The 27,791-nt window shown below is 31.9% G+C and overlaps 1 protein-coding gene across 2 annotated transcripts in view; it reads left to right on the forward strand.

Moving 5' to 3' along the window:
• NCAM2 (neural cell adhesion molecule 2) overlaps nucleotides 1-27,791 on the forward strand; it is a 489,746-nt gene that overhangs the window by 318,856 nt on the left and 143,099 nt on the right. For both annotated transcript variants that reach the window (XM_033418066.2, XM_004264467.3), the window contains exons 6-8: nucleotides 1,847-1,964; nucleotides 7,252-7,412; nucleotides 10,336-10,481. In XM_033418066.2, the coding sequence (XP_033273957.1) occupies nucleotides 1,847-1,964; nucleotides 7,252-7,412; nucleotides 10,336-10,481 (425 nt within the window). The remainder of the gene's footprint in view (nucleotides 1-1,846; nucleotides 1,965-7,251; nucleotides 7,413-10,335; nucleotides 10,482-27,791) is intronic.

Here is a 27,791-nt window from a genome sequence, read left to right on the forward strand (position 1 = left end):
AAGTAAATTATGGAGCTACTTCTCTACGCATCCCCATGCTTCTTGAAGCTAAAATATAAAAACAGAAATTTACAAAGGATTGACTACTTAACGGGTACAGAACATAAATCTTGGTAAAGTTATTAAAACTGGACATTTCAGATATAGTCAAATGCCAAAAGTATTTTTAAAAAGATAAAATAGAGTAGATGCTGGTCTTGTAGAAAAAAATAATCAGATGAAATATAATTGTTACCTCTTTTGAAATTATTTAATCCAACTCAACAGTGAGTTCAGAAGCAATAAGGTAATATATGTAAAAATGCTGTACAGTCGAAACAGTAGCTAGCAAACTGCCTGAACATCTTGACATCTGAACTAGTGAAAACCTCTGCAGATTTTGATGCTATTTTTCTTCAGAATAGTTCTAGAATTACTCTTCAAAGTACCTCAAAGTATCTAAACATGTAATATTAATATTTTTCTACTAATCTACACTACAAGTAAGAACACATATGTCATTAGCAGAGTTAACATATCATAAAACACAGAGATTAAGATTTGTTAATTCTTAGAGATTATCCAGCATATACAGTTCACTTTATAGATAAGAAAATTATGATAAAGAATAAATAACTTGTTTAGGTTAGTAACAATAACAGGACAAGAACTGGAGCATATGGCTCTCCATTTGAAAATGTTTCTATCTACATGAATACTATAGAATACTATAGTCAAATTTCAATGACTTAAAATGCAGAGTTAACATCTGAAAAAGAAAAGTCCATCCTACTGTAATACTAGTAATTATTATGTTACTTTACAGACAGCATGACACGTCATGCACCTTGTATCTAAATTCATAAAGGCAGAAACTTGATTAATTGTGCTTAATTACTAAGATACATATCAGTTCCTATCCCCACCATCAATTGTGATAATCAACATCAGTGTTGACCTGAATGCTATTGTAGAGATATTTAATTAAAATCACATTTCTAAATGCCTGTCTGGTCATGTTGTTTAGGATATGTAAAATCAAATATATTAAATAATTATAGGAATATCATTTCATCATATTCAATTAAAAAATCATAAAAGTGTACATTAAATAAAAATTTATGCTTTACTTTGAAATTTTAGCTTCTGTTATGGATGTCATTGATTTGTTTATTGCAAACAGTGCATTTCAGTAACAGTTTCAACGTGTTCAAAATGTGCAACATATACAGTTTTTGCAATGTAATTAGTTAGAAATTGGGGAAGCTTAATTTTAAAATTGAATTGTTCATGAAAATCTATTTCATACTCTCTATGGATTAAGCAATTTCTCTTCATAAAATGTTCTATAGTTGTTTGAAGAAATTAAGTGTAGTTAATCAGAAAGAACATTATGGTTTGACACTTAATTTGAAAGCCCTGTCTTGAATGCTTGCTTATAGAAGTACATACACCGATGAGAACCTAAATAAGAAATCCATTTATGCTCCGAGTAGATCTCAGTATTTATGTAAGTCAGGGTGGTATTGTCTGTCTTTATGTAAGAAATAGTTCATAAAAGTGTGTGTATATGTAAATATATATATATATATATATATATTTGCTAAAATGTCTATTTTTAGTCTAGTTTAATAGATTAAAAATAGTAAAACAGAATTACAGTGAATTATCTAATTATTGTACATTAGAAGGCAGATCAGTGATTTTAGTCATTTTACTATGCAACCAAGTCAGTCCTCTTGATATAAGTGCAGAAGTTGTAAAGCTTAGCTTTAAAAGAAAAAAAAAAAACAACAGTAAAAATGTCCCAGTGGTGTTGGTGAAATGTTTTTCATCTCTATTTAATCTACATTCATCTGTTTTTCAGTGCCACCAGCAATCACAATGCCTCAGAAATCCTTTAATGCCACAGCAGAGAGAGGAGAGGAGATGACATTTTCCTGCAGAGCCTCTGGCTCTCCTGAGCCCACCATTTCCTGGTACAGGTAGGTTATGCACCCACATCCCTTTGGCTTGTGTCCATAGTCAGGCTTCCGGAAAAATATTTACAGTCTTATCATTCTGTCCAGAATGGAAACATTGTTTTTGAATTTCAGTTGAAAATGATTTTTGTTTTCAGTTAAGTTGGTTAAATTAACTTGTTAAAGAGAGCAACAGAATGATTTAACACAAGTCAAAGGCTGCGCTCATAGCCCTGGTCATTTTATCTAAAAGACATGTTTCTGGCCAAAATGGGCCCAGGAGCCCTGTGACAAATTCATCCATTTTATTGTTCCTACTAGAGAGTACCCACAAGTGGGAATTCTAGTATGAATGGCACCACTGTTGTATGTGTACATAATTATATTTTATTAAATATAATTGTATATTTTATTTGTGTACCATATTATTACAGAAAAAGCTAGTTGTGTAGAGTTAAATTTCAATAAATTTAATGTTATGTAACAAAATGTTCAAATGAATAAATTCTCTATTCTAAATCTATTGTTTTACAGTTGACTTTTATATTTTTTTTGAATTTTAAATGCTATTTGATTTCTATTAACATCAAACAGATAACAAAATATTCCACTCTTTTAGGTTGTGTCTCACACTGTTAAAAGGGAGACAATTAAAGTTTAAAAATGGACAGTTTTTAAATATGTATTAGTTATTAATTGAGGTTACTACTCAAGCAAATCTGTAAATATTTATAGAATCACTTCTATACTTCATAAATCATATACTATAAGAATAGTCACAAGAAAACAATTAGAAATTTATATTCAAATTGGCAAAAGTGTCCATAATAAGGATTAGGTTTAAAAAAAATATTTTAAGGAGAATAATTGAAATTCAAAACTATTTTTTATTACTTTCTGAACATTTACTGATACTATCTTCAAGTTTCAAATCTTTATCGCTTTAACATAGCAGGTAGCAATAAACAAGATATTTCTTCAGACAGGTGTTTCTAGAAGTTCTTTGCAGACAATAATTCCTTTCTGACTCACTGTTGGTATTTTTAAAGGGATTACACATCAAGCATTAACACATTCACCCCAGATAATTATCATGTATCTCAGAGACTTCTGGTTTCTAGTGTGTATCCTTAACAGTCAATATTAGATCTAATCACAGCAAGGAAAAGCTCCTGGATCATTCATTACAATGAACAAATATTGGTCTAGAGTCTTATCCTCATCATTTTATCTTTCCGGAGAGACTGACTTTCAGTTTAGACTATTTTCTTAAAGTTTAACATTTGTTTAAAATTCTTATATGTAAGTGGAAATATAATTATCATACAGACTAGAATAAATCAGATTCAGAGGCTAATATAACTGAATAATTTAAATTCATGATTTTGCACCTCCATTTTTTCACATGGCATTAGCCTCATCGTTTGGATGGAATAAAATAATAATTATCCTAGTAGCTGGATATATAATATATAATGCGAGAATGGGAGTATGTGATAGTGTTCTTAACAGAGGTAAAATTGTTATCAGAGGGAAGTTTTCATTGTGACATATTTATCTGTAGATATAGACATGTTATCTTTGTGAAAAAAATTCCAAAAAGTATTAGGGCAGCAGTGCAGAGAGAAAAATCCAGACACTACCCATTGCATAGAGATAATATTTCCAAGAGGTATGAGTAAAACCAGTAAAGAAGGTAGTTGAAGACCAAACATTGAGGAAAAATAAGAAATTTTCACAAAGAGAACCGGGAAACCAAAGTGGGAGTAAAAGCAGAAACTCTTAATATCACTTTCTTCATTTCCATTCAAATGTTTCTTCTACTTCTGTTGAGAATACCATATGGATTTTTATTGTTAGCCCTTTAAATTGGTGAATTCCATTGATTTTCAAATGCTAGAACAACCTTGAGTTCCTTGGAATGAACTCACTTGTAATGTCTAATCTGATTTTAATCCCACCATTCATTACAATGAACAAATATTGGTCATTCTATTTTTTTGTCTATTTTTTATGTCTATAAGTTTGATGGAGGCCTTTTTTTTTTCATTTTTCTTCATTCTATTTTTTATGTCTATAAGTTTGATGGAGGCCTTTTTTCCTCTTCCATTTCTCTCTTACCATGCCCATATTTTAATTCCTTTAACATATAGAATTATTTTAATAGCTATTTTAATGGTCTTGTCTACTAATTCTATCATCTGTATCGTTTCTGGATTTTTTTTATTGATTGATTTTTTTTTCCTTGTTATAGGTCATATTTTCCTACCTATTTACTATCCTGTCAACTTTTTACTGGGTTTCAGACAAGGAGAATTTTATGTTTTGAGGTGTTGTATATTTTCATGTTCTTTTACTTTAGCTTTGAATGGAGTTAAGTTACATGGGGAAAGTTTGATCTTCTTGAGGTTGCTTTTAGGCTGTTTTAGGAGGATACAGAACAAGCTGCAGTCTAAGATTAACTTGGCTTCATTACTGAAGCAGTATTCTTGTAAGGAGGCAATTTAATGTGTTTAAATTTGTGTTTTAGGAGGTCTTTCTACTCTGGATGATAAGGATGCAAATTATTCCTGGTCTTTTATGAGCTCCTGGGATTGTTGTGCTTTATCTTTTCCAATGGTCCTTGCCTTACTCTTGGAAAATCTTACTGGAGTACACTCACTGATTAGTACTCAGTTAGAGATTGGTTGGAAACCTCTGCAGATCTCTGTAGTTCTCTTTCTTGTGCCTTCTTCTCACATTTTCTTACCTGGAAATTCTAGCCACTTTAACTTCTATCAACTGAGAATTCTGTCTTCCAATTCAGATACACTGCCTGACTCTGTATGGGTTCTTCCTCTCTAAGGGGCAACCTGGAAACTGCCTTCAGGTAGTAAACTATGGTGGTCCTCAGAGGTCACTGTCATGTGCTACCTGTTGACCAATGGTTGAAAACTGTTATTTAATCTCTGTGTCCAGTGTTTGTGTTATTTAAAATGAGAGAGTAAATATGGTTTTGTTACTCCACTATGGTCAAGAGTGGAATTGTTCTCCCTTTTTTATCATTTCCATGAATCCTCTAATCCTAACCCTTACTTTCTTTTGCCTGGAAAAGTGGCATTTAGAGAAGTGGTTAGAATTTCAAAGGATGGCCCAGTGGAATTTCATCAGAATCCATTGGGAGTCTTTTTCAGACATTGACATTCCACAGAAATGTACTATGAATAACAATGAGTACTTTCTGTATAATGGGTTTGTTGAGAGAGAAGTATTAAGACCTATTACCTGAGTTATTATTCTTTAATGATGTTTTTAAATTGAGCTCTTTAAGGGAACATAATCTTTACAACCTGACTTCCTTTAAATTCTTCAAGACCTAACTATCCACTTCAAAGCTCAGATCATGGATTATTTTCCCACGAAAATTCCCAGAGTATTCCAGCCATCATCTTTTCCATTCTCTTCTATTATAATAGATCTCCTACTCCACCCCTCCCAACACACACACAAAGTTATGAATAAATGCATTAATGGGATCTATATTACCCTCTATTACTATCAATCAGACTATGAATTCTTCATGATAGGTGACCCTGTCTCACTCATTTGCTATACTTCAGACCTTTAGCACAATATTTCACATGAAGTACAGAAATAATCTCTTTATCATAAAGAACACTAGAACTTAGTTAACCTGCTGCTTATATTACAAACTAAACCTAAGTCTCTTCATCTGTGAATTGATGGGTGAGGAAATCATACTTAAAATTTAGTTATCTGATCTGTGAATGAGGGTGGAGAGGGAAAATGCACATCTGTGAGCTAATTGTATTTAACCAGGTTAATAATATAGGGAAAATGTTTCCTAATCCACAAATTGCTGAAACTTCTAGATGATGATGATAATGATGATAATGAGACAAATTAATTCTTTTTTATTGACTAGATTAAGAAATATATTGTATCACTAATTGTGGTGAAAGCCTTATCCATACATAAAATTCTAGGCAAAATTCTGAAAACTTGTCATTATTTATACTTCTAAATATTTGATTAGTGAAAATATGAAAAAAAAACAGAAAAGTACAGAGCACTATATACTTTTGTCACTAGTATTTATTAAGGCCTAATTTTTCACCACTCATGAATTTTTGCACATTTCATGTTGTATTTACACATGTCAATAAAATCTGGAAAAATAGATGTTACTGAGTCATAGAAAGACAAGGACTGTGTTAAGATATGTGGCAGTACTTTCTAGAAAGAAGAACTAGAATTCACTGCAAAGATCATTTAGAGTATCAGAAAAATATTCTGTTTCATTCTAGGTAAGATTTTTAATAATCCTTTTAGATATTCCTCTTTTTTAATTTATACTTGTATGGACAAGTAAATCCCCCTAAATTTTTACATTAGTGGGTCTTAAAATCAATTAATTGTCTATTTTACCATGTTGACAAGTAAAAAAGGAGAAAGAAAAGGAGAAGGAGGAAGTGGAGATGAGGAAAATAAAATAACATGAAAAAGAATGTACAATGTAAGACTTCACACATATTAAGGGGAATTGTAGAAATTGTTTCAGATTTAAATGCATGTAAAATATTTTTTTACTATAAGTTATTGTAAAGTTCAAAAGATGTTGTTTTAATGAACAACAAAACTAGAATTGAAAAAAAATTGAACACTATTTCAGTCCAGAAAGACCTTGGAAACTACTTAAAAATACTTACATCTGAGAAAAATTTCTTCTCCTCACTAATGAATTAAATTGTTATCGCAGCATAATTTCTATAACTTTTTTCATGTAATTCTTTCCTCTTACCCTTTTATTGGCAGTACCTATGTGCAATATAAATTCACTATTTATTTAAATTGCATTTACTTTGTCTTTGAAGGGTGTTTCTGTAGAAATTATATTAAACATGTCCCTGGAACCTAGTAAAGAAGTACATTTCATAAATATGTGTTGACTCACCAACATGAAATGTGTGTTTGGAATTTAAATCAGAAAATAAAACTTTTTTTTTTTGCTAATAATCAAAGTGAAAATTGAATAAAAGTGTTTTTTGCCTAAGATGAGTGTCAAGATTTCAACACAGCTCAAACGTTATTTTTGTCTCTAAAGTCAAAACAACTTACAAGTATAATTTTAATATTTATGCATTAAATTCTGTTGAGCTAGTAAAAGTGTATGTTTGACTGGAATATAACTTTATCTGTCAATGACAGTAGCCATGAAATATTGACAGTTACAGGTCAAAAAGTTGAGTATGATCTGCTCTTAAGTTATGAAGTCAGGTTTATGAAGATCAACCTCTGTTTTCTTCTTTAGGAATGGCAAGTTTATTGAAGAAAATGAAAAGTACATACTGAAAGGAAGCAATAAAGAACTCACTGTCAGGAACATAATCAATAGTGATGGGGGCCCGTATGTCTGCAGGGCCACAAACAAGGCAGGAGAAGATGAAAAACAGGTACTTCTCCAAGTCTTTGGTAAGTATTATAGCATAGTAGTTAAAACTGTAATGTCTAGAGGGGGGTCTGAATCAAATTCTACTCTGTCACTTATATAAGCTGTTTAAATTTCTAAACCTAAGTCTCAGTTTTCTCATCTCTAAAATATATTTTAAAATTGCAGCAACCAGATAGAATTATTTTAAGAATTATATGAGATTATACATGTAAATTTTTGTAAAATATTTGCTGACTAATAACAGAGGCTGAAAGAAAATTCATTTAAATTACACATATTGGGATTTATTATATTATATATGGGTTGATCTTCATAAATCTTTAAATGACATATGTTGGGATCAGTTTTACTTTTAATATATTAATACTTCAAAAGAGCTCACCTATAAGGCTATAATTTGGAAACATTGACCTGTAACCATAATTAAATACTCCCTTTTCATTTTATTAAAAGGAAATGTACATAAATATCTTCCATATTTACCAAGAGCCATATTGCCTTCTTTGGGGAGCTTACAAAGAGTAGAAAACCGGTAAATTAATTTTTAATTATTGATTTATCCCCTATTATATTTGCAAGAGGAAAAAAAATTGCTGGTAAATGTTTAGAATGTGATTGTTCTCTTTAAAAAGCAAACACTAAAAATTATAGGCATTACTAATATTTAGTATGCTTTCTCCATTTTTAAAAACATTGTTATCAAAAAGCTTTCACAACAAAGAAAGGGGAAGGAAGGAGGGAGTACTCCATAAGAGTAAATGCTCTTTGGTGACCTAAATGAGAAGGAAATCCAAAAAAAAAGAGGGGATATATATATATGTATAGCTGATTCACTTTGCTGTACAGTAGAAACTAACACGGCATTGTAAAGCAACTATATTCCAATTAAAAAAAAGAATAAAATAATACATGAATCTGGTATTGAACTTTAAAAAAAAAAGAAAGTACAGGACAAACAAACAACTACAGGATTTCTTTAACAAATAAATTGGGTGGGGGCAGTAACTAAATATGGGTCAAAGTAGACATAAGAGGAACCTCAACCAATCACAATATATAGACCTCATTTGGATCTTGATTCAAACAAATCAACTGTATAAGGTTTTATGAGACAACCAGGGAAATTTGAACACTGAGTAATTGGTTACTAATAAAGTTGTGTTATGTGTTATAACAGCAACAAAAAGAGTAAGAAGGACCAGTGGTTGCAGTTGGCAGAAGCAGGCATATTACTTAGACCAAAAGACAAATGGTAATACATGTGTGGACACACCCTCTGACAGCTGGTCCTGTAGTAGCTGTAACAGAAATGTTTTTCTATACTAGGGAGATTTTCATAAAGCTTATATTCAAACAAAATAAGACAGACAATAAAGAATATACCAAAGTATATTAAAAAAGAAAATTGGAATAAGATGTTCTAAGAAGAAAGTAAAACTAGATTAATCAGGTAGTGTTGGGTAAAAAGAGCTGTTATTTTGGAGATCATGGTGTTGGAAAGTTACTCAGAAGGGTAATGTTTAGATGTGTTTACATAAAAATCTTTAATGATGAGAAATCAGCAAAGCTATGAGCCAGGAGAAAATTGTTCACATAGAGGGAAGAGTAAACAAACTTAAAATTATTAAAAATTATAGAAAGCATCTAATTTGTTCCATCAGTATTTCCCACTTAAGAAAATGTTCTCTATAAAATGTAGATGCTAAATATGACTCAGTATAAAAATAAATTAATAATTAGAAATGATAGTGTTTGAGATAATTCCAAAGGATAAATAATCTCAATCTATCTCAATGAGCTCATATGAAATATTTAGTTACTTTTAAAAATTAATCTGGCAGTAAGAACACAGACAAAGAAAGTTTCTAATATTTATGTCCTTTCAAATAGAAAATAATGAATGAAATATAACATGCCATATTACTGTATAATCACTTTGTATAGTAACACTGAACAGATATGTATTGTGTTTGACACAAAAGCATGTATATAAAGTGGAAATAAAACTAAATCCATTAAAGTCAATGGAGTAAACACTGAATTGTAAAAATATATATGCCATGTTTCTGATATCAGGAATCTAATTTTCTAGGATTAAGAACAATTTATTTATATTTCATAATTGATTGCATTTGGTGATTAAAAAGAAACCTGTTACTTGTTCTGAAATAGTAAGTGCTGGCTTTTATCACTTTTAGGTTCAAACAAATAAAAACTTAAGAAATGCCAATAATACAGAATTTAAAAACTTAAAACTTTTTGGTATATGTAAATTTGTGGAGGGATGTAACTTTTAATATTAATATAATTTAAATTACTAGACATGATGTTTTGGTTTTTATAGAAGTCATAACTGTAAAGAAACAATTATCTACAGTATGGAATAATATTAAGGTAGTCTGAGGTCAAAATAAATCAGCTAGAATAATAAAGGTAAATAGTATGTATATATATTTACTTGATAAATATTTTAAACATTGCACATAATTACACTTACTATATATTCAGAATACAATCATTATTTTTCTTCTTTGGTTTTTGTTTTTAAAGTTTAAGAGATAATCACTACATAAGCAGATGTCATACACAGACATACACACAGAAGTGCTCATGTGACTTTACAAGAGGAAAATTTTATTTTTTAGCTTGAGGAAAAAATAATAAAGTGGCTTTTAATTGACAAAATCTTGGAAGGAATTATACTTTTTTATGTTGGTTTCTAAACCACTTAAAATTATTTTTGTAATCATAATCAATAGCATTATTTTCTAGTTTTTTCTCCTACAATTTGCAACTCTCCTGGCGCTCTTATAAAGCAAAGCATGACACTAGATCTGCTCAAAGTTAGTAATTCCATAGTATGCTAAAGGGTACTTAAATTGTCACCATGAAAAGTAATATTTTCCTCCAATACAGATTGAGTAATGTATATATTTTTTACAGTACAGCCTCACATAATACAGCTTAAAAATGAGACTACATATGAGAATGGTCAAGTCACACTAATATGTGAAGCAGAAGGGGAGCCTATTCCAGAAATCACGTGGAAAAGAGCAGTGGATGGCATCACTTTTTCTGAAGGCGATAAGGTAACAGCAATTTAATATATAGTGTTTTTCAAAACTATTGTATTGGATTGGCCAAAAAGTTCGTTCAGGTTTTTCCATACCATCTTAAGGAACTTTTGGGCAAAACCAATATTTTCAGTGTTTTGCATATAATTAAATATCACATTGGACTCCAATTTATCAAGTAACTTGTAGGAATGCAATAAATGGTTTAATTCTTAAAAAGGTGACTCTACCACAGTTAGCCTAAAAATAAATTCAGAGGAGAAAAAAGTCAAATTGTAATATTTAAAGTTGTTTTTCATTGAGCCAAAAATCTTAGGTTTTTAATATTGTTTCTTAAGTTTGCCTACATGCAAACTTTTGGTATAAACTGTATCTATAAAATATCTTATTGCAATTTCAATTCCTCCACCTTGTGCTGTGAAAATGAAAATAATTTAAATTCACAAAATTCTGGCTGTCGTTTAACTCTTAACTCTTTAGTATTATCTTTATGCAGTAGGACAGTAGGTTTCTGCCTTTATACAATCTATAACCTGATAAAGACCAATAAGTACAAACAACAAAATACAGCATTTTGGTAAATGTCACTCTCATGTAAATTGGTGACTTTTCATCAAATACATTCAAGTTCCTAAGAAATCAAGTAAACATTATCATATATTTCACTGCACTCCATAGATTTTCATTATCGTTATTTTTTGTAACTATATAAGGCCCCAAGTATAAACCAAACTGAAACAGAAAGAAAAAGGCAGTGGATTAATAATATGATGGAATTGGCATTTTCACACATGTAAAAATTATCGGATTAAACACATAGATCTCTTTTCTTTCTCAGTGTTAAAGAGCAACCTTTTAAAACCTCTTTCATTTGTTCAAATCAATATCTGTTGAAGAAAATTATTTCTAAAATATAAGTACCTTTGACTTACCAACATTGATAGCAGTAAAATTTGAAATCAGTTTATTCAAAATATGCTTTCTATCCCTCCAACTCATCATGTAATTTTAACAACATGCTAACTCCATAAATTGACAAAAGAGGCTTCTCCCTGGCCATTTACTATTTATCATTTGAAATAATGTATTCCTGCATATCACCCTTCTTAGCCCCATTTCCTCCTCATGATGGCATTTTTAAGAGCATATTTCTTTTGGCAATAGTTACAGTATTTTGATATACTTGTTTTATATATGAAAGTTGAAAATCAAATTTATAAAATGTGAATGACATTGGCATTCTTCTGGCAACCGAGAAAAATGACATAGAGTTTGCTTTCATATTTTTTTAACTACTATGGTGCATTGCCAAATCTGGAAAGGAGTTATATCTCCATAAACTTCTTTAAAATTGTCCAAAAAAAATAGATATATATATATATAACTGTAGATAACTGTTTTCATTGTCAGTTTAGTACTTTTCTTTGGACAAAATCACTCAAGAATAATGATTTTCATATTTAGGCACCCTTATTAATTATACGTTCATATTCCTAACTCATACTTTAATTATTTTTTTGTACTATATATTTCCTGAAAGTTCTCTTCTCAAACATAGCTTTTACTCTTCATTTAATGGATGTTTCCTTATGTTCATACCAATAATGAGAGGTACATTATATTCAGTTATTTTATCAATAAAAAGTTATCAAGTAACCAGAAGACCATGATATTTTATTCTATGCCCCAAGCCACCAAAACTACATACAGAAATTTCCTTGATAACAGTTGTGAAAAAATAATCACCTAGTTTTTGTTTGCTAAGGATTATGTTTATTAAAGCACACATCTTTTTGTTTTTCTTTTGCTTTGTCACAAAACCATTATAGAAGCCCTAATACACTTTTGTTTTTCCAAACACAACTATTATCCAGTAGATATACAAATTAAGACTACTCACTTCCTATCCTGACTTTTCTCCAAAATTATTTTAACAACACTGCCTTATTTCCTGGATGGTAAGCCTCCTTTCTCCTAACATTCCTAGTTTCTTCAACAGCCGAAATTCAAAAATGGAAGAGTTGAGCTGAGCCTTGAAGTAAGTCACATGTAGTTTTGAATCTCAGCTCAGCCATTTATGTTGCTTCAGCTTTGGCAATACTATGTGAAGTCTTTTTAATATGAGTTTCTTCATCTTTAAAATATGGATAACAATACTTATTTCACTTATTAGTATTAGATGAAGAGTACATTGTAAAATGCATATGAAAGTCTTTAGGATATTGTAAATATTCAATAAACTTTGTTTCTTTATCATATTGCATAAATACTGAAGCATAATTTATCTTGTTTCTATTATTTTGAGTAAACTCAAATTGTTAATAGACTCCATAAAGTCTGATAACTAAAGTCTGATTAAACATTACCATAGAGTATATTGTGATTATATCTCTCTTGTCATGAAAAGTAACATGAGATTGTATTTGCCTTAAGAATCACTTGGAGAGCCTGTTAAAATGCAGACTCTAGAATCCCACTTTCTGAGGTTAATTTAGTATGTCAAGCACAGGACCTAGGAGTACTTTAATAAACTCATCAGTTGGTGTTATATGGATGCTCTCCAAGTCATCCATACATTGGAAAGCAGTTCTCAAGCTCTAAGTCAAATGAAATTGAACAACTTATCCTTTCAACAGAAAAATACTCTTGACAAATTACTTGGCACCTTGGCACCTTGATAGGGGCTTGGAAATCACAGAATAAAACAATCAAAACTTTTCATTACTATCAATGAAAATGATAATTGTGTAGGTCATAGTGAAATATCATCAATAATATACTTCAAACTAATAACTCCATCCAAAAATAGGAAAATATATTTAGCAAATATGTTCATCATTGTAGATTTTCAAAGAAAGGGGTCTCAATTAATGTAGTCACATGTAGATATTTTCTGCAGCTATAGTTCTGTAGCACTATTGGACTATGCATGTTAATGGTGTAGTGTAAAGTATCTTTGCATAATATATCCTTCAGAAACAACAACAAAAAGTATAGTGCTTAAAAACAGAACTCTTTTAAACTCATAACTATTTTCTCTATAATCTACTTTAATGCATCTTCCCTACATTTAAAATAATATATGTAATTTAAAAAACTCTCCTGAAAAATTAAAAAAATACATGTAATATGTAAGAAAAATACAGTATACACTTGCTTTAGAAATATTTTTGTAATATCCATTGTTATTTTAAGATATTTTGTTCATTTTACTTTTTAAAAAAATTTACAGTTTTACCTCACTAACTTTTAATTATACATTTATTGAAAAAATATGGGCAATTTATTTTAGTGATAACTTGATAATTTTTCATTAAAATATCAATTTACTTGGGTTATCAAAAATTTTATTAAATTGATAGCTCAATTTTAGCACATTATTTTTTTGGAGTCATCCTAAGATACATTTGTGTATAAAAATTAGAAAGCCCTGACCTCTTCATTTAATAGATGCTATATACATAACTGTAATAATAGTTAAATGCACACAATAAAGTTTAAGACAGAACCAAAGCTAATATCATGGAATGTGTTTAATTCAGCTATGACTCAAAAGTTGTAAATTGTTTTGCAATTTAAACACTAAGCAATCTAAATTTTTTACATTAAAAATCTTTATTTTCTAAATAAAACCATGCTTTTTCACAGGGTTGATTTGAGGATTATGTGAGATTGTATGACTAGAGTGTTTTGAAATCCCTGGTATAAACCTGTGTCATCTATTTTGAATCATTTTCCTTAAATGATCCCTTATTATCATTCTTATTGATCAATAAATATTAGTAGATGTACAATTATGAGTATTGTTAAATTAGTATGGGAAGGCATGAAGTGTCATTCAAGTCAAAATTTAATCCCAAATTTGTCACTTTGACGTGTCATTTACCATGTTAATTCTCCTGCCTGATTTCAGTTTCTGCACGTCTATATTAGGGTAATAATAAAACCTCCCTGGAAAAGTTTCTAAAGATGAAATGAGAGCATGCAGATCAATATCTTAGACCCAGATTGAACTTAAAAGTGTTATCTTCTCTTTTCCTTGGAGGTATTTAGTCTTTAGATACTTTAAAAATGAGACAATGATCATATTAATTCTGTGACAACGACTGCTGCCCCAAAGAAACCAGATAAAAACTATTATGAGCATAGTCATATGTATTGTATGAATAATATCATCCACAAAACAATAGAATGTTGTTACAGTTGTTGTAGATTTTGCATCTTTGACATAGCTTTATGTAGAAGTTTACTATGATATAATCTCTAGCAATGTCATTTCAATGACTCATATATGAACTTGTCTTACCATACTAAATTCCAAATCTTGTAACTATATATTGCATTCCTCTTGGAAGTTGACAATGTTGGGAATCTGCATTTGAGTGTCATCTTAATCACTGTATGTGTCAATCTCTATCATTGCAGGGAAATACTACAGATGAGGGCTGTAACTTCCTATCCTGCATAAGGATAGACTTTCAGATTACTCTGAGAGGTAAAGCCTGGTCTTTACTCGGTGAGACACAATATCAGACTAGAAATACCACAGAGTTATTACATCATCATCTTCTTTTTCCCTCTCTCCCAGGTCTATCTTCTCCCACTCTCCCCAGAATTTTCCTTTGTAGGAAGTAGGTCATTTTTTTGCTTCCTTTTGGGCCCTATTTCACCTCTGATATTATGTAGCAATAAATATTGATTTGGAAGAGACACTTCCACATTCTAAGAAGTACCTAAACAAGTCATTAAGATAGGAATAAAAAGAAATTGTACGCCCCACAAAGCCAGGTTGCTTAAGAATGCCAGTTCTTCATCAATTTTCAATATATGATTTCATATTCATATGATAAAATTGGTTAATTTTGAACATTTTTTAGAAATTTTGTTGCTTGTCATTTTGGGAGTAAATGGAAGTAAAAGATCTACAGGAAGTGATTTTTATCTCTAAAATTCTTACAAAAATGTAAACATAACAGTAACCAATCTCATCTATGTGAATAGACTGTTTTATGTAATAATTCTAAAGTGCTTATAATATTGTTTGGTGGATGACATCTCACATGAGTCATATATCTACTCTTAAGATACAGCATCTATAATTATTTTATTTCTGGTATATTTGTCCTACAGAGTAAATTTTAGTCCTACCTCCACTAGAAATTAATCTCACTCTACATTGAATAAGAAGTATTTGAACTGTATAGCAATAATTTGTAACTGTTTTAAAGCAGAATTTCTCAGACTTCAGTCATTTGACCATCAGTTTCATTTCTTTCCATATTCATACACTTAATTTTTTTTTCTTTAAATTAAATTAGCTTTTTCTTCATTCTAATTCTAACCAAAAATATCAGTTACATTTTAAAGTGCACATGAAGGTAAATATAAAACTATAAAATAAAATTTGTTCTAGGGGCTTCCCTGGTGGCGCAGTGGTTGAGAGTCCGCCTGCCGATGCAGGGGACACGGGTTCGTGCCCCAGTCCGGGAAGATCCCACATGCTGCGGAGCGGCTGGGCCCGTGAGCCATGGCCGCTGAGCCTGCGCGTCCTGAGCCTGTGCTCCGCAACGGGAGAGGCCACAGCAGTGAGAGGCCCGCGTACCGCAAAAAAAAAAAAATTTGTTTTAAAAATAATACCTAAACTTAGCACGTGCACCTTTCCTGGTACACACACCATGCTTTTAAAACACTGCTTTTATTTCAAACATACTTTGAATTAACATGATACAAAGTTTAGCTACAAAATTTTGAGGACAGACCCTGTTATGCTTTCTTTTATTTGGGGGGTCAAGCACTTCCCTACAGTAAATAAATATGCTACATTTTTAGGAAAGTTCACAAATCATAGTAACAAAAACCCATTTAATTTCAATCCTTAACACCAAATAATCTTTTCAAAATGATGCCAATAAACTCAATAACTAAAGCGTAGTGATTTAACTTCAAAAACAATGTTTTTCTATTTTGCTGAAGTAAAATATGAAATGCTGGTAATGGTCTAAGTTTAGATCAACTCAAACTTTGTGATTAAAATAATAGGACTTTCTGTTCTTTTACATTCATTTGAAAAATGTGTTTTTCTGTGTCAAAGAAAACAAGCCTACTGATTCAACATTAACTTTAGTACTCTAAGTCTTTTGCTTTCTGTTCCTTTGAATAAATAGATGTATTTAAACTGAAATTTAAGATTAAAAAAATACAAATTATAGTCTACTTTAACATTTAGCTTTGCACTTACATACAGAAGTCATAGTTGTACCAGAGTGTTTCTATTTTAATTGTATATAAGTAGTAAACATTTTTCTCCATGAATTGAGGCACTATGATCTGGACAATACTTACTTCAGATGTTCTTGCAGAATAAACTACCAAGACAAAAGGAATTTCTAGTAATAATAAAGATGGGCAGTTCTTTGATACAAGCACCTGAATAAAATATGTTTTAAATTTTATAACAAATTAAATTCCTAGTGTAAAAATATTTATAATTACATTACTGCATTCATTATTATATTGTTTTATGCTCTAAGATATTATTTTTTATTGCATAGGTACAGCTTTGGACCTAAGGAAAGTTCATGTTTTTAAATGATTTATTTAAACCACTTTTAATGGAGGGCAGAGGATAATGGAATAAACTTTTCACATTATATGAAAATCTCTCCTAAAAATTCTTAGATATTTTTATATATAAACTGTGAAAATTACATTAGCCTTTCTGTATTTCCCCCTTTTTTCATTCTAAAGCAAATACAAGTTCTTAAAAATTAAATTTAATAAAATGTAACAGTAAAATTATCTATACAGTGACAGGAATTTATGTCACTAATGTTTCCTTTATCATTTGCCCAAGTTCTTTTAACAACCATCAACAAATTTTATTGAGGGCTTTTGTGTTTACATGTGCTATACTATGCACAAAGAATATAGCAATGTAAAAAAAGTTTTCTGACTCATAGTGCATACAATTTAGGAGAGGAGATGGAATCAAAGCATATTTAAAATTAGCAATATTTTATTTATGAATATGCAATTTTGATACATGAAAACTCATATGCAAAATATCAATTTTAAGTATATAAGTAGACTTCTACAAGGCTACACATATAGCTGTGGCATAGTTTTCTGTGCTATCACAGACCCAGTTCAACTTGTTCTTCTGAAAGTCCTCTGTATTGGTGCATTTTGGAAAGTATATCTATCTATTCTCATTAGAATATCTCATTTCAATTTGCTCTAGGCTGAAAATTGCTTCGACTGTGATTTAAAAAGAAACTTTAAAAAATATTTAATGGTGTAATTGGCAACACCTTTGTATTACAGGAGACAACTTAAAATTTTCAACTTCTTTTTTCTCTTTAAATAGAAATTACAAAATGAGACTAACAAATCCACAGTTACTGAGTTAAGAAAGAGAGACTGTAGTGTTTCAGGTATCTGTACATTATTATAAAAGTTCCAGTTCAAATATTTTAAAAACAGTCATGTACAGTTGAACTAGACAGATTGCTTGCTGTGGGTAGTAGTATGATAAAATAGTAGATGGAAGTTACAAAAATGCAGAAACTTTCGAAGACTCAGGGGTTATAGATAATGGAATGTATTAAATTCCAAATGACAGAATGTCCAGTCCCATGAACTTCTCTATCACAATTTGTAAGATCATCAATGTCTAAAAAAAAAAAATCCTTTCATTTGATGTGACATTGTATTAGAAGATCTTAAATAATCTTTGTTACCCTGATATTCTGCCTTGCTGTGAAATTAAATCTTTGAGTTAATATTCGGGGAAGGGGGTGAGTGGTACTGAACCAAAGTTGTACATCAGAATAACATAAGGAGCTGTATACACATGTACCTGACTGAGCCTTACTCCCTGGGAAATGCCTGAGCCTCTCTCCCAGAGTTCTAACTGCACCTGGCTCCTAGATATTCTTATCCAGTATCTTTGACAGGGATTAGAGAGTTATATTTTGAAAAGCCCCAGAAATTGCTCCTGTGTTTGTACCCTGTAGAGAACCACTACCTTTAAAATTACTATGTGTCTTGCATCACAAACCCCCCCCCACACACACACATAAAAATACACACAGTCAACTTAATGTGATCTTGATATCCAATACATATATAAGATATATAAAAGGAATTAGTTTGTCTAACTCATGGATTTCTAGTCATGTTAGCATTGGTATTCCCAGTTGGTATAAAACAGAGCTTAATGAATTGAAATTATGTGGTAGTTGCAACACTGATTCTTTGTTTCAATTTCTGGATTTGCCATTTACCTTCTCTGTGACTTCAGGGAAGTTGTATTTTTCAGTTCCATCATTGATAAAATAAATCCCCTTCAAACTCTATTTCCCTATTCTATAAATCTTTCTATTGATTCAGTAGATAATCACATATTTTAAGATACAGTTTTTATTTCCATGCTAAGCCCTTTTAAAATTCATGTATTTACTAATTTTTCAATTCATAATTTTCTAATAATATAGTGAGTCAGTGTGTTTGCAATTTCCTTCTTCTATATAGCTTTTCCATATAACAATTATAAGAAAAGCTAAGATTACTTTGGCAATGTCTTTACATTGGAAAAACAATGTCAGTTTCTGGTTGTAGAGAGGAATGCTAAAGAGCATACTCCTGGCACCTGTAGATTTTAATGCCTGCATTTTTTTTTTTCAGAGGTAATGGGCTTTTCTGAAGGATTTTGTATTTGAATGACATTTTTAAGGTCTTTCTAATGCAGTTTTTCCTACTAGTGTTCTGAGAGCAGTATTATAGATCCCTGCTGGGCAATAGGCAAAATGGATACTTCTATTCTTCATCTGACATACGTAGGGCGTAGATTATAATCAGGCATGTTGGAAATCTTCCTGGATGCTTCTGAGCTTGCTCAGAGTTGGGTTTTCAATCATTTACAACTCTCAGAAATTTCTTTTCCAGCCCACACCTCAAATAAAAATTATCAAAGAAGTCTAGTCATAAGTTCAACATGTAATTTAAAAAAAACATTTTTGAGAAAATTCTGGGAAATAGTTAAAAACTAAAACTTTCATTGTTCTTTTAAAAAAAACATCAGTTATTAATGAACTATTATTTTAAAATGTATATAAGTATATCCACTTGAAAGAAACTATCATCTTGTTTGTAGGATGATATGATATTAGTTCACAATTTTACCATAATTGTTCTGGGAAAAAAAACATTATTTACATACTGAAAGTGATTTTTCTTTGGTTTTGTAGCAGAAAATATATTATTTTTTCTTGTAAATGCCATATTCTGTTACAGACTTCATGTGGTACTTACTTTGTCTTATGAAGAAATTTACCACTGAAGAAAATATAGAATAATGTAGCTACAAAAAAAATGTAGATTTCAATGAATATTAATCGACTTAACAGAAATAACAAATTTTCTGCTAAATGTAATTTTGATTTATTTATGTGAAATTCTAGTGGAAAACAGGAACTAAATTCAAAAAACAAAATGAAATAAATTTGAATGAAGTGCTGTACAAGTAGACACAGTATATCTGAAAATATTTCAATAAACATTCTAATAAACAACTTGCAAAAAAAATAATACATTTGATGACTTCCATTGTCAAGTTTAAGCATGAAGCAAAAACAAGTGCATAAAAAAATGTTAGTTACACAATAATTAATTTGTAAAATTGGATACATTTTCATGAAAGGTACTTTAACACAGTTATTATAATGCCCTCATTGCTTTGACTCATGGATTAACAGATAATAAATTTAAATAAAATATATTAAACAAAGACATCTTCAGTAATAACTCTGTTCAGCCATCTATTGAGTAGTTGTGTTTACTGAGGGGATAAAACCTTCTTAGTGAGGCTCTTCCTTGGCTACTATGTATTGTCATGATTTATATCTTGGAGCAGCATCATTGCTGTTGTTTTGTAATCCACAAAATTTCTTATTCAACTTTCTAAGTTCTTCATTCTTGGAAGCCAGATTATTTTGGATGCATATTTAATAGTGTATCTACTTATAAGAAAAACATTTATACTCTATCAAATATATAAAAATGATGTAATTTTAATATCTGTGGATCCTACCATCTTTTCCCTTGCCCAAATCACCCACCTTGTTCACTTCTTTTATTCCCCAGCTTAAATTTCATTGTCTGTTATAATCACTATCACATATATACTCCTGGATCTTTTTTTGCTTTGTGAACTGTTTCTAGCAAAATGTCAGTCATGGTTTAATTAACCTCAATACCTATTCCACACATGTTGCAAGACAGCTGAAGTTAGCTGGAGGAAAACTACAATCATTCTGAATGATCTTCCTTTAAAATTGTGACCCGTAGCTTAATGAATGCTCTTTGTGTTTTGCAGTACTCATGCCACATTTTCCTGACTCATTTTCTTCACCAGTTTTAGATACATTTCCTCTATCCTCAAGTTCATAAACCTCCTCTGTTCTAAAAAAGCTCAGCTGGTGAACTGGTTCCTCTTTACTAAGAAAATAAAAACAATCAAAAGAAAACTGTAACAAATTCTTATTACTACATCTACATCAAACATAGCTGAACCTATATATTACCATGAAAGTAATATTCAAATTTTTATGTGGATGCTAGTTCCAATCCTCTCTAACATATTATAGACATTAATCCAATAATTTATCTCTCTATTTCCAACATTTTTTACTCTCCACCTTATTTATTATTCCCATCAACATTCAAAAATATTTTATTTCTTTTATATATATTATAGCATATAATTAACATAATATGTAACTTATACACAACGTACATTTATGTATTTTTTTAATTTATTTATTTTAGTTTATTTATTTTAGTTTTGGCTGCATTGGGTCTTCGTTGCTGCATGAGGGCTTTTCTCTGGTTGCGGTGAGGGGGGCTACTCTTCTTGGCCATGCACAGGCTTCTCGTTGCAGTGGCCTCTCTTGTTGCGGAGCACGGGCTCTAGGCGTGTGGGCTTCAGTAGTCGTGGCACACAGGCTCAGTAGTTGTGGCTTGCGGGCTCTAGAGTGCAGGCTCAGTTGTTGCGGCACGTGGGCTTAGTTGCTCCACAGCATGTGTGATCTTCCCGGACCAGGGCTTGAACCCGTGTCCCCTGCATTGGCAGGTGTATTCTTAACCACTGAGCCACCAGGGAAGTCCCTTTTCCTGTATTTCCAATTTTATTTTTTCTTCCAGTTTTATTGAGATATAATTCCCATACAGCACTGTATAAGTTTAAGGTATACAGCATAATTATTTTACCTATATACATCATGAAGTGATTATTACAATAAATTTAGTGAACACCCAACTTCTCATATAGATACAAAATTAAAGAAATAGAAAAAAATATTTTCCTTGTGTTGAGAACTCATAGGATTTGCTCTCTTAATGTTCATATATAACATACAGCAGTGTTAATTATATTTATCATGTTGTATCTTACATCCTTAGTACTTACCTTATAACTGGATGTTTGTGCCTTTTGACTGCTTTCATCCACCCCTGCCTCTGGTAACAACAAATCTAAATATGAACTCTTTTTCTATGAATTTGTTTGTTTTTGAAATATAATTGACTTTCAATACTATGTTAGGTTCTGTTAAACAATATAGTGACTCAGCAGTTCTACACATTTCACAATTATCTCCACAATAAGTCTAGTTATGGTCTGCACCCATACTTAGATATTACATAGTTATACAGGCACCCGTGGATCTGACCCCACCCACCAGTGTGCCAACACCAACTTTAGGACACCCTGGGCCCTGCAGCCAGCCATGGCAGGAACCAACCCAGTGCACCAGGGGACTGAAACCAGCACTAGGGCCCCCAGGGTCCTGTAGCCAGAGATCCCAGGACATGGCTCCACCCACTCATGGGTAAGAACTAGCACCAGGACACCCTGGGCCCTGGCCCCACACATCAGCAAGTTGACATAGAGATCCAGGACCCTGGCTCAACAACCACTCACCCTAGAACCCAGGTCTGCCAATCAGTAGGTCAGAACTACCCTCAGGAACCACTGGGTCTCTGTAGCCAGCCACCTTGTGACCCATCCTGCCCCAGAGGCCAGCATTCTCTGCACAAGGCAGAGCCTGGCAACCAACCAGACCCAAGCCAGACACACCTACCAGACCATTCACAGTAGTCATCCTACCATAAGAGAAGGACCCAGGCATCTCACATGGGGGCACCCCTAGAGCATATAGGTCTGGTGAATAGAGGGGAGTGTGCTGCTGGGACACATAATACGCCTCCTGCAAAAGGCCACTTCTCCAAGGTCAGGAAATGTAACCAACCTACCAAATACATAGAAATAAAAATAGAAAATTAGACAAAATGAGGTGACAGAGTAATATGTTCCAAACAGATGAACAAGATAACACCCCAGAAGAAGAATTAAATGAAGTGGAGATAGGCAATCTACCCTATAAAGAGTTCAAATTAATGATTATAAAGGTGTTCAAAGAACTTGGGAGAAGATTGGATGAACAGAATGAGAAGTTAGAAGTTTTTAACAAAGAGTTAAAAAATATAAAGAAGAACCAAACAGTGATGAAGAATATAATAATTGAAATGAAAAGTACAATAGAGGAATCAACAGTAGATTAGATGATACAGAGGAACAGAAAAGCGAGCTGGAAGACAGAATAGTGGAAATCACTGAAGCGAACAGAAAAAAGAATAAAGAATAAAAAGAAATGAGGACAGTTTAAGAGCCCTCTGGGATAGCATCAAGTGTACTAACATTTGCATCATAGGGATTCCAGAAGGAGAAGAGAGAGGGAAATGGGCATAGAATATATTTGAAGATATAATAGCTGAAAATTTCCCTATCTTGGGAAAGGAAACAAACATCTAGGTCCAGGAAGCACAAAGAGTCTCAAACAGGATAAACCCAAAAAGGATCACATCAAGACACATTGCAATAAAAGTGGCATGAATTAAAGATGAAGAGAGAATATTAAAAGCAGCAAGGGAAAAGTAAGAAGTTACACGCAAGGGAACTCATGTAGTCTATCAGCTGACATGAGTTTCAGCAGAAATTCCATAGCCCATAAAAGAGTGGCATAATATTTAAAGTGATGAAAAGGAAACACCTACAACCAGGAATGCTCTACCTAGCAAGGCTTTCTTTCAGATTTGATGGAGAGATCAAAAGTTTTTCAGACAAGCAAAAGCTAAAAAGGTTCAGCACCATCAAACCAGTTTTAAAATAAATGTTAAAGGGACTTCTCTAAGCAAAAAAGAAAAGTCCACAACTAGAAATATGATAATTCTAAAAGGAAAAAAATCTCATTGGTAAAGACATATATACAGTAAAGTAAGTAAACCAACCATGTATAAAGCTACTAAGAAGGTTAAAAGACAAAAGTAATAAAACCATCTAAATCCACAATAAGTAGTTAAGAGATACACAAAACAAAAAGATGTAAAATATGATGTTAAAAACAGTAAGCATGTGGGGTGGGGTGTAAAAGTGCAAGGTTGTTAAAATGCATTTGAACTTAAGAGATCATCAACTTAAAATAATGTATATTTATATATTGCTATATATAAAACTCATGGTAACCACAAACCAAAAATATCTGTAATATATACACAAAAAGCAACAGGAATCCAAACATAACATGACATAACATAACATAACATAACATAACATAACATAACATAACGTAACATAACATAACTAATGGATCACTGAAGAAATCAAAGAAGAAATCAAAAGATATCTGGAGAAAAATGAAAACAAAAACATAACAATCCAAAATCCATGGGATGGAGCAAAAGTAGTGTAAGAGGGAAGTTTATAGCAATAGAAGCCTACCTCAGGAAACAAGAAAAGTCTCAAATAAACAACCTAACCTTACTTATAATGAAAGTAGAAAAATAAGAGCAAGCACAACCAAAGTTAGCAGAAGAAAAGAGGTCAAAATATCAGAATAGAAATGAATAAATAGAGAATAAAAAAATGGAAAGATCAATGAAGTTAAGAGCTGGTTTTTTGAAAAGATAAATAAAGTTGATAAACCTTTAGTCAGACTCATCAAGAAAAACAGAGCGAGGGCCCAAATAAATAAAATTGGAAATGAAAAAGAATTTACAACCAACACCATCAAAATACAAGGGACAATAATAAATTATAAAGAACAATTAAATATGCCAGTAAAACATGAATTGGACAAGTTCATATAAATGTATAATCTTCCAAGACTGAACCAAGAAGAAATAGAAAATAGGAACAGACCAGTTATCAGCAATGAGATTAAGTGAGTAATAAAATAGCTCCCAACAAACAGAAGTCCAGGACCAGATGGTTTTACAGGTGAATTCTACTAAACATTTAGAGAAGAGGTAACTTTTATCCTTCTCAAACTATTCCAAAAATTTGCAGAGAAAGGATTGCTTTTGAACTCATTCTACAAGGACAGAATCAGCCTGATACAAACACCAGACAAAGATATCACAAAAAAGAAAATTACAGGCCAATATCACTGATGAACATAAATGCAAAAATACTCAACAAGCTATTAGCAAACTGAATTTAACAATACATTAAAAGGATCATACACCATGATCAAGTGGTATTTATCCCAGGGGTGCAAGGATAGTTCCATATCTGCAAATCAATGTGATACACCACATTAACAAACTGAAAAATAAAAATCATATTCTCTCAATAGATTTGGAAAAGGTTTTGAAAAAAACTCAACATCCATTTTTGATAAAAACTTTTAATATAGTGGGTTTCATGGGAACATACCTCAACATAACAAAGGCCATATATGGCAAGCCCACAGCTAGTAGAAAAGCTGAAAGCATTTTCTCTAAGATTAGAAACAAAACAAGGATGCTTCTTCTCATCACTTTTATTAAACAAAGTATTGGAAGTCCTAGACACAGTAATCAGAAAAGAAAAATAAGATCAACCCTAATTGGAAAGGAAGAAGTTAAGCTGTCACTGTTTGCAGATGACATGATACAATGCATAGAAAATCCTAAAGATGCCTCTTAAAAACTACTAGAACTCATCAGTGAATTCAGTAAAATTACAGGACACATGATTAAATACAGAAATCTGTTGCATTTCTGTACACTAACGATAAACTATCAAGAAGTGAAATTAAGAAAACAATCTCATTCACCATTGCATCAAAAATAATAAAATACATAGGAATAATGTAACTAAGGAGATAAAAGATCTGTACTCAGAAAACTATAAAACACTGATGAAATAAATTGAAGATGATGCAAACGGATGGAAAGATATACTGGGTTCAGTATATCTTTGGATTGGAAGAATTAATATTGTTAAAATGACCATTCTATCCAAGGCAATTTACAGATTCAATTCTATTCCTATCAAAATATCAATGGCATTTTTCACAGAACTAGAACAAATAATTCTAAAATTTGTATGAAAACACAAAAGGCCTAAAGTAGCCAAAATGATCTTGAGAAAGAATAACAACGCTGCAGTTTTAATGCTCCCTGATTTCAATCCTACAAAGCTTCAGTAATCAAAACCATATGGTATTAGCACAAAAACAGATACATAGATCAATGGAACAGAATAGAGAGCCTAAACAGGAACACACACTTATATGGTCAATTAATCAATGACACAGTAGGCAAGAATATACAATACAGAAAAGATAGCCTAAATGGTGTTGGGAAAACTGAACAGGTACATGCAAAAGAATCAAACTGGACTACTGTCTCACGCCATGCCCAAAAATAAATTTAAAATGGATTAAAGACTAAATGTAAGACCTGAAGTCATAAAACTTCTAGAAGAAAATGTAGGCAGTAAACTCTTTGACATTGATCTTAGTAATATTTCTTTGGATATGTCTCTTCAGGCAAGGGAAACAAAAGCAAACCTAAACAAATGGGTCTATATCAAACTCAAAAATTTTTGCACAGAGATGGAAACTATCAAAACCCAAAAAGGTCACCAACTTAATGGGAGAAGATATTTGCAAACCATATATCCGATAAGAAGTTAATATCTAATACAAATAACTCATACGTCTCAACATCAAAAAAACCCAAACAACCCAATTTTAAAAATGGACAGAGTACCAGAATAGACATTTTTCCAAAGAAGACATACAGATGGCCAACAGGCACATGAAAACATTCTCAACATCACTAATCATCAGGGAAATGCAAATCAAAACCACAATGAGATATCACCTCACACCCGTTGGAATGGCTGTTATCAAAAAGGCAGCAGGGCTTCCCTGGTGGCTCAGTGGTTGAGAGTCGGCCTGTGGATGCAGGGGACACGGGTTCATGCCCCGGTCTGGGAAAATCCCACATGCCGCAGAGCGGCTGGGCCCATGAGCCATGGCCTCTGAGCCTGTGCATCCGGAGCCTGTGCTCTGCAATGGGAGAGGCCACAACAGTGAGAGGACTGCGTACCGCAAAAAAAAAAAAAAAAAAGAAAAAAAAAGGCAGAAAATACCAAGTGTTGGAGAAGATGTGTAGAAAAGGGAGCACTTGTGCACTGTTGGTGGGAATGTAAATTGGTGCAGCCACTATGAAAAGCAGTATGGAGGGTCCTCAAAGAACTAAAAATAGAACTACTGTATGATACAGCAATTCCACTCCTGGGTATTTATCCACAGAAAATGTAAACACTAATTTGAAAAGATATATGCATCCCTATGTTCATTGCACCTTTATTTACAAGAGCCAAGATATGGAAGCAACCTAAGTGCCCATCCATATATAAATGGATAAAGGAGACATGACATATCAATATTTCTTAGTCATAAAGAAAGAATGAACTCTTGCCAACATGGATGGCCCTAGAGGGTATTATGCTAAGAGAAATAATTCAGACAGAGAAAGACAAAAATACTATTTCACTTGTATGTGGAATCTAAAAATCAAAACAAATGAACAAACATAACAAAGCAGAAACAGACTTACAGATGCAGAGAACAAACAGGTGGTTGCCAGAGGGGAATTGGGTGGGGGGAAGAAATAAATAGGTGAGGGAGATTAAGAGGTACAAGCTTCCAGTCCAAAATAAATGAGTCATGGATATGAAATGCACAGTGTGGTTAATTATACTTATACCCACATATCCTTCATATATGAGTATATATTTTTGTCTGTGCAAATATCAGAAAGGTAGATAGCTACTACATTTGGCTTCCAAATCCCATCTGATTTCTATCCTCTATTCATAGCAAAATCCCTTCAAAATGTTGTTTAATCTTGTTCTCTCTAAATTCTTCCTAGAATTATCTCTTGAATATACTCCAGTCAGGCTTTGACCACATGACTCCACTAAAACCCTTT

This window comes from Orcinus orca, chromosome 5, assembly GCF_937001465.1.
Source record: "Orcinus orca chromosome 5, mOrcOrc1.1, whole genome shotgun sequence".
NCBI lineage: Eukaryota > Metazoa > Chordata > Mammalia > Artiodactyla > Delphinidae > Orcinus > Orcinus orca.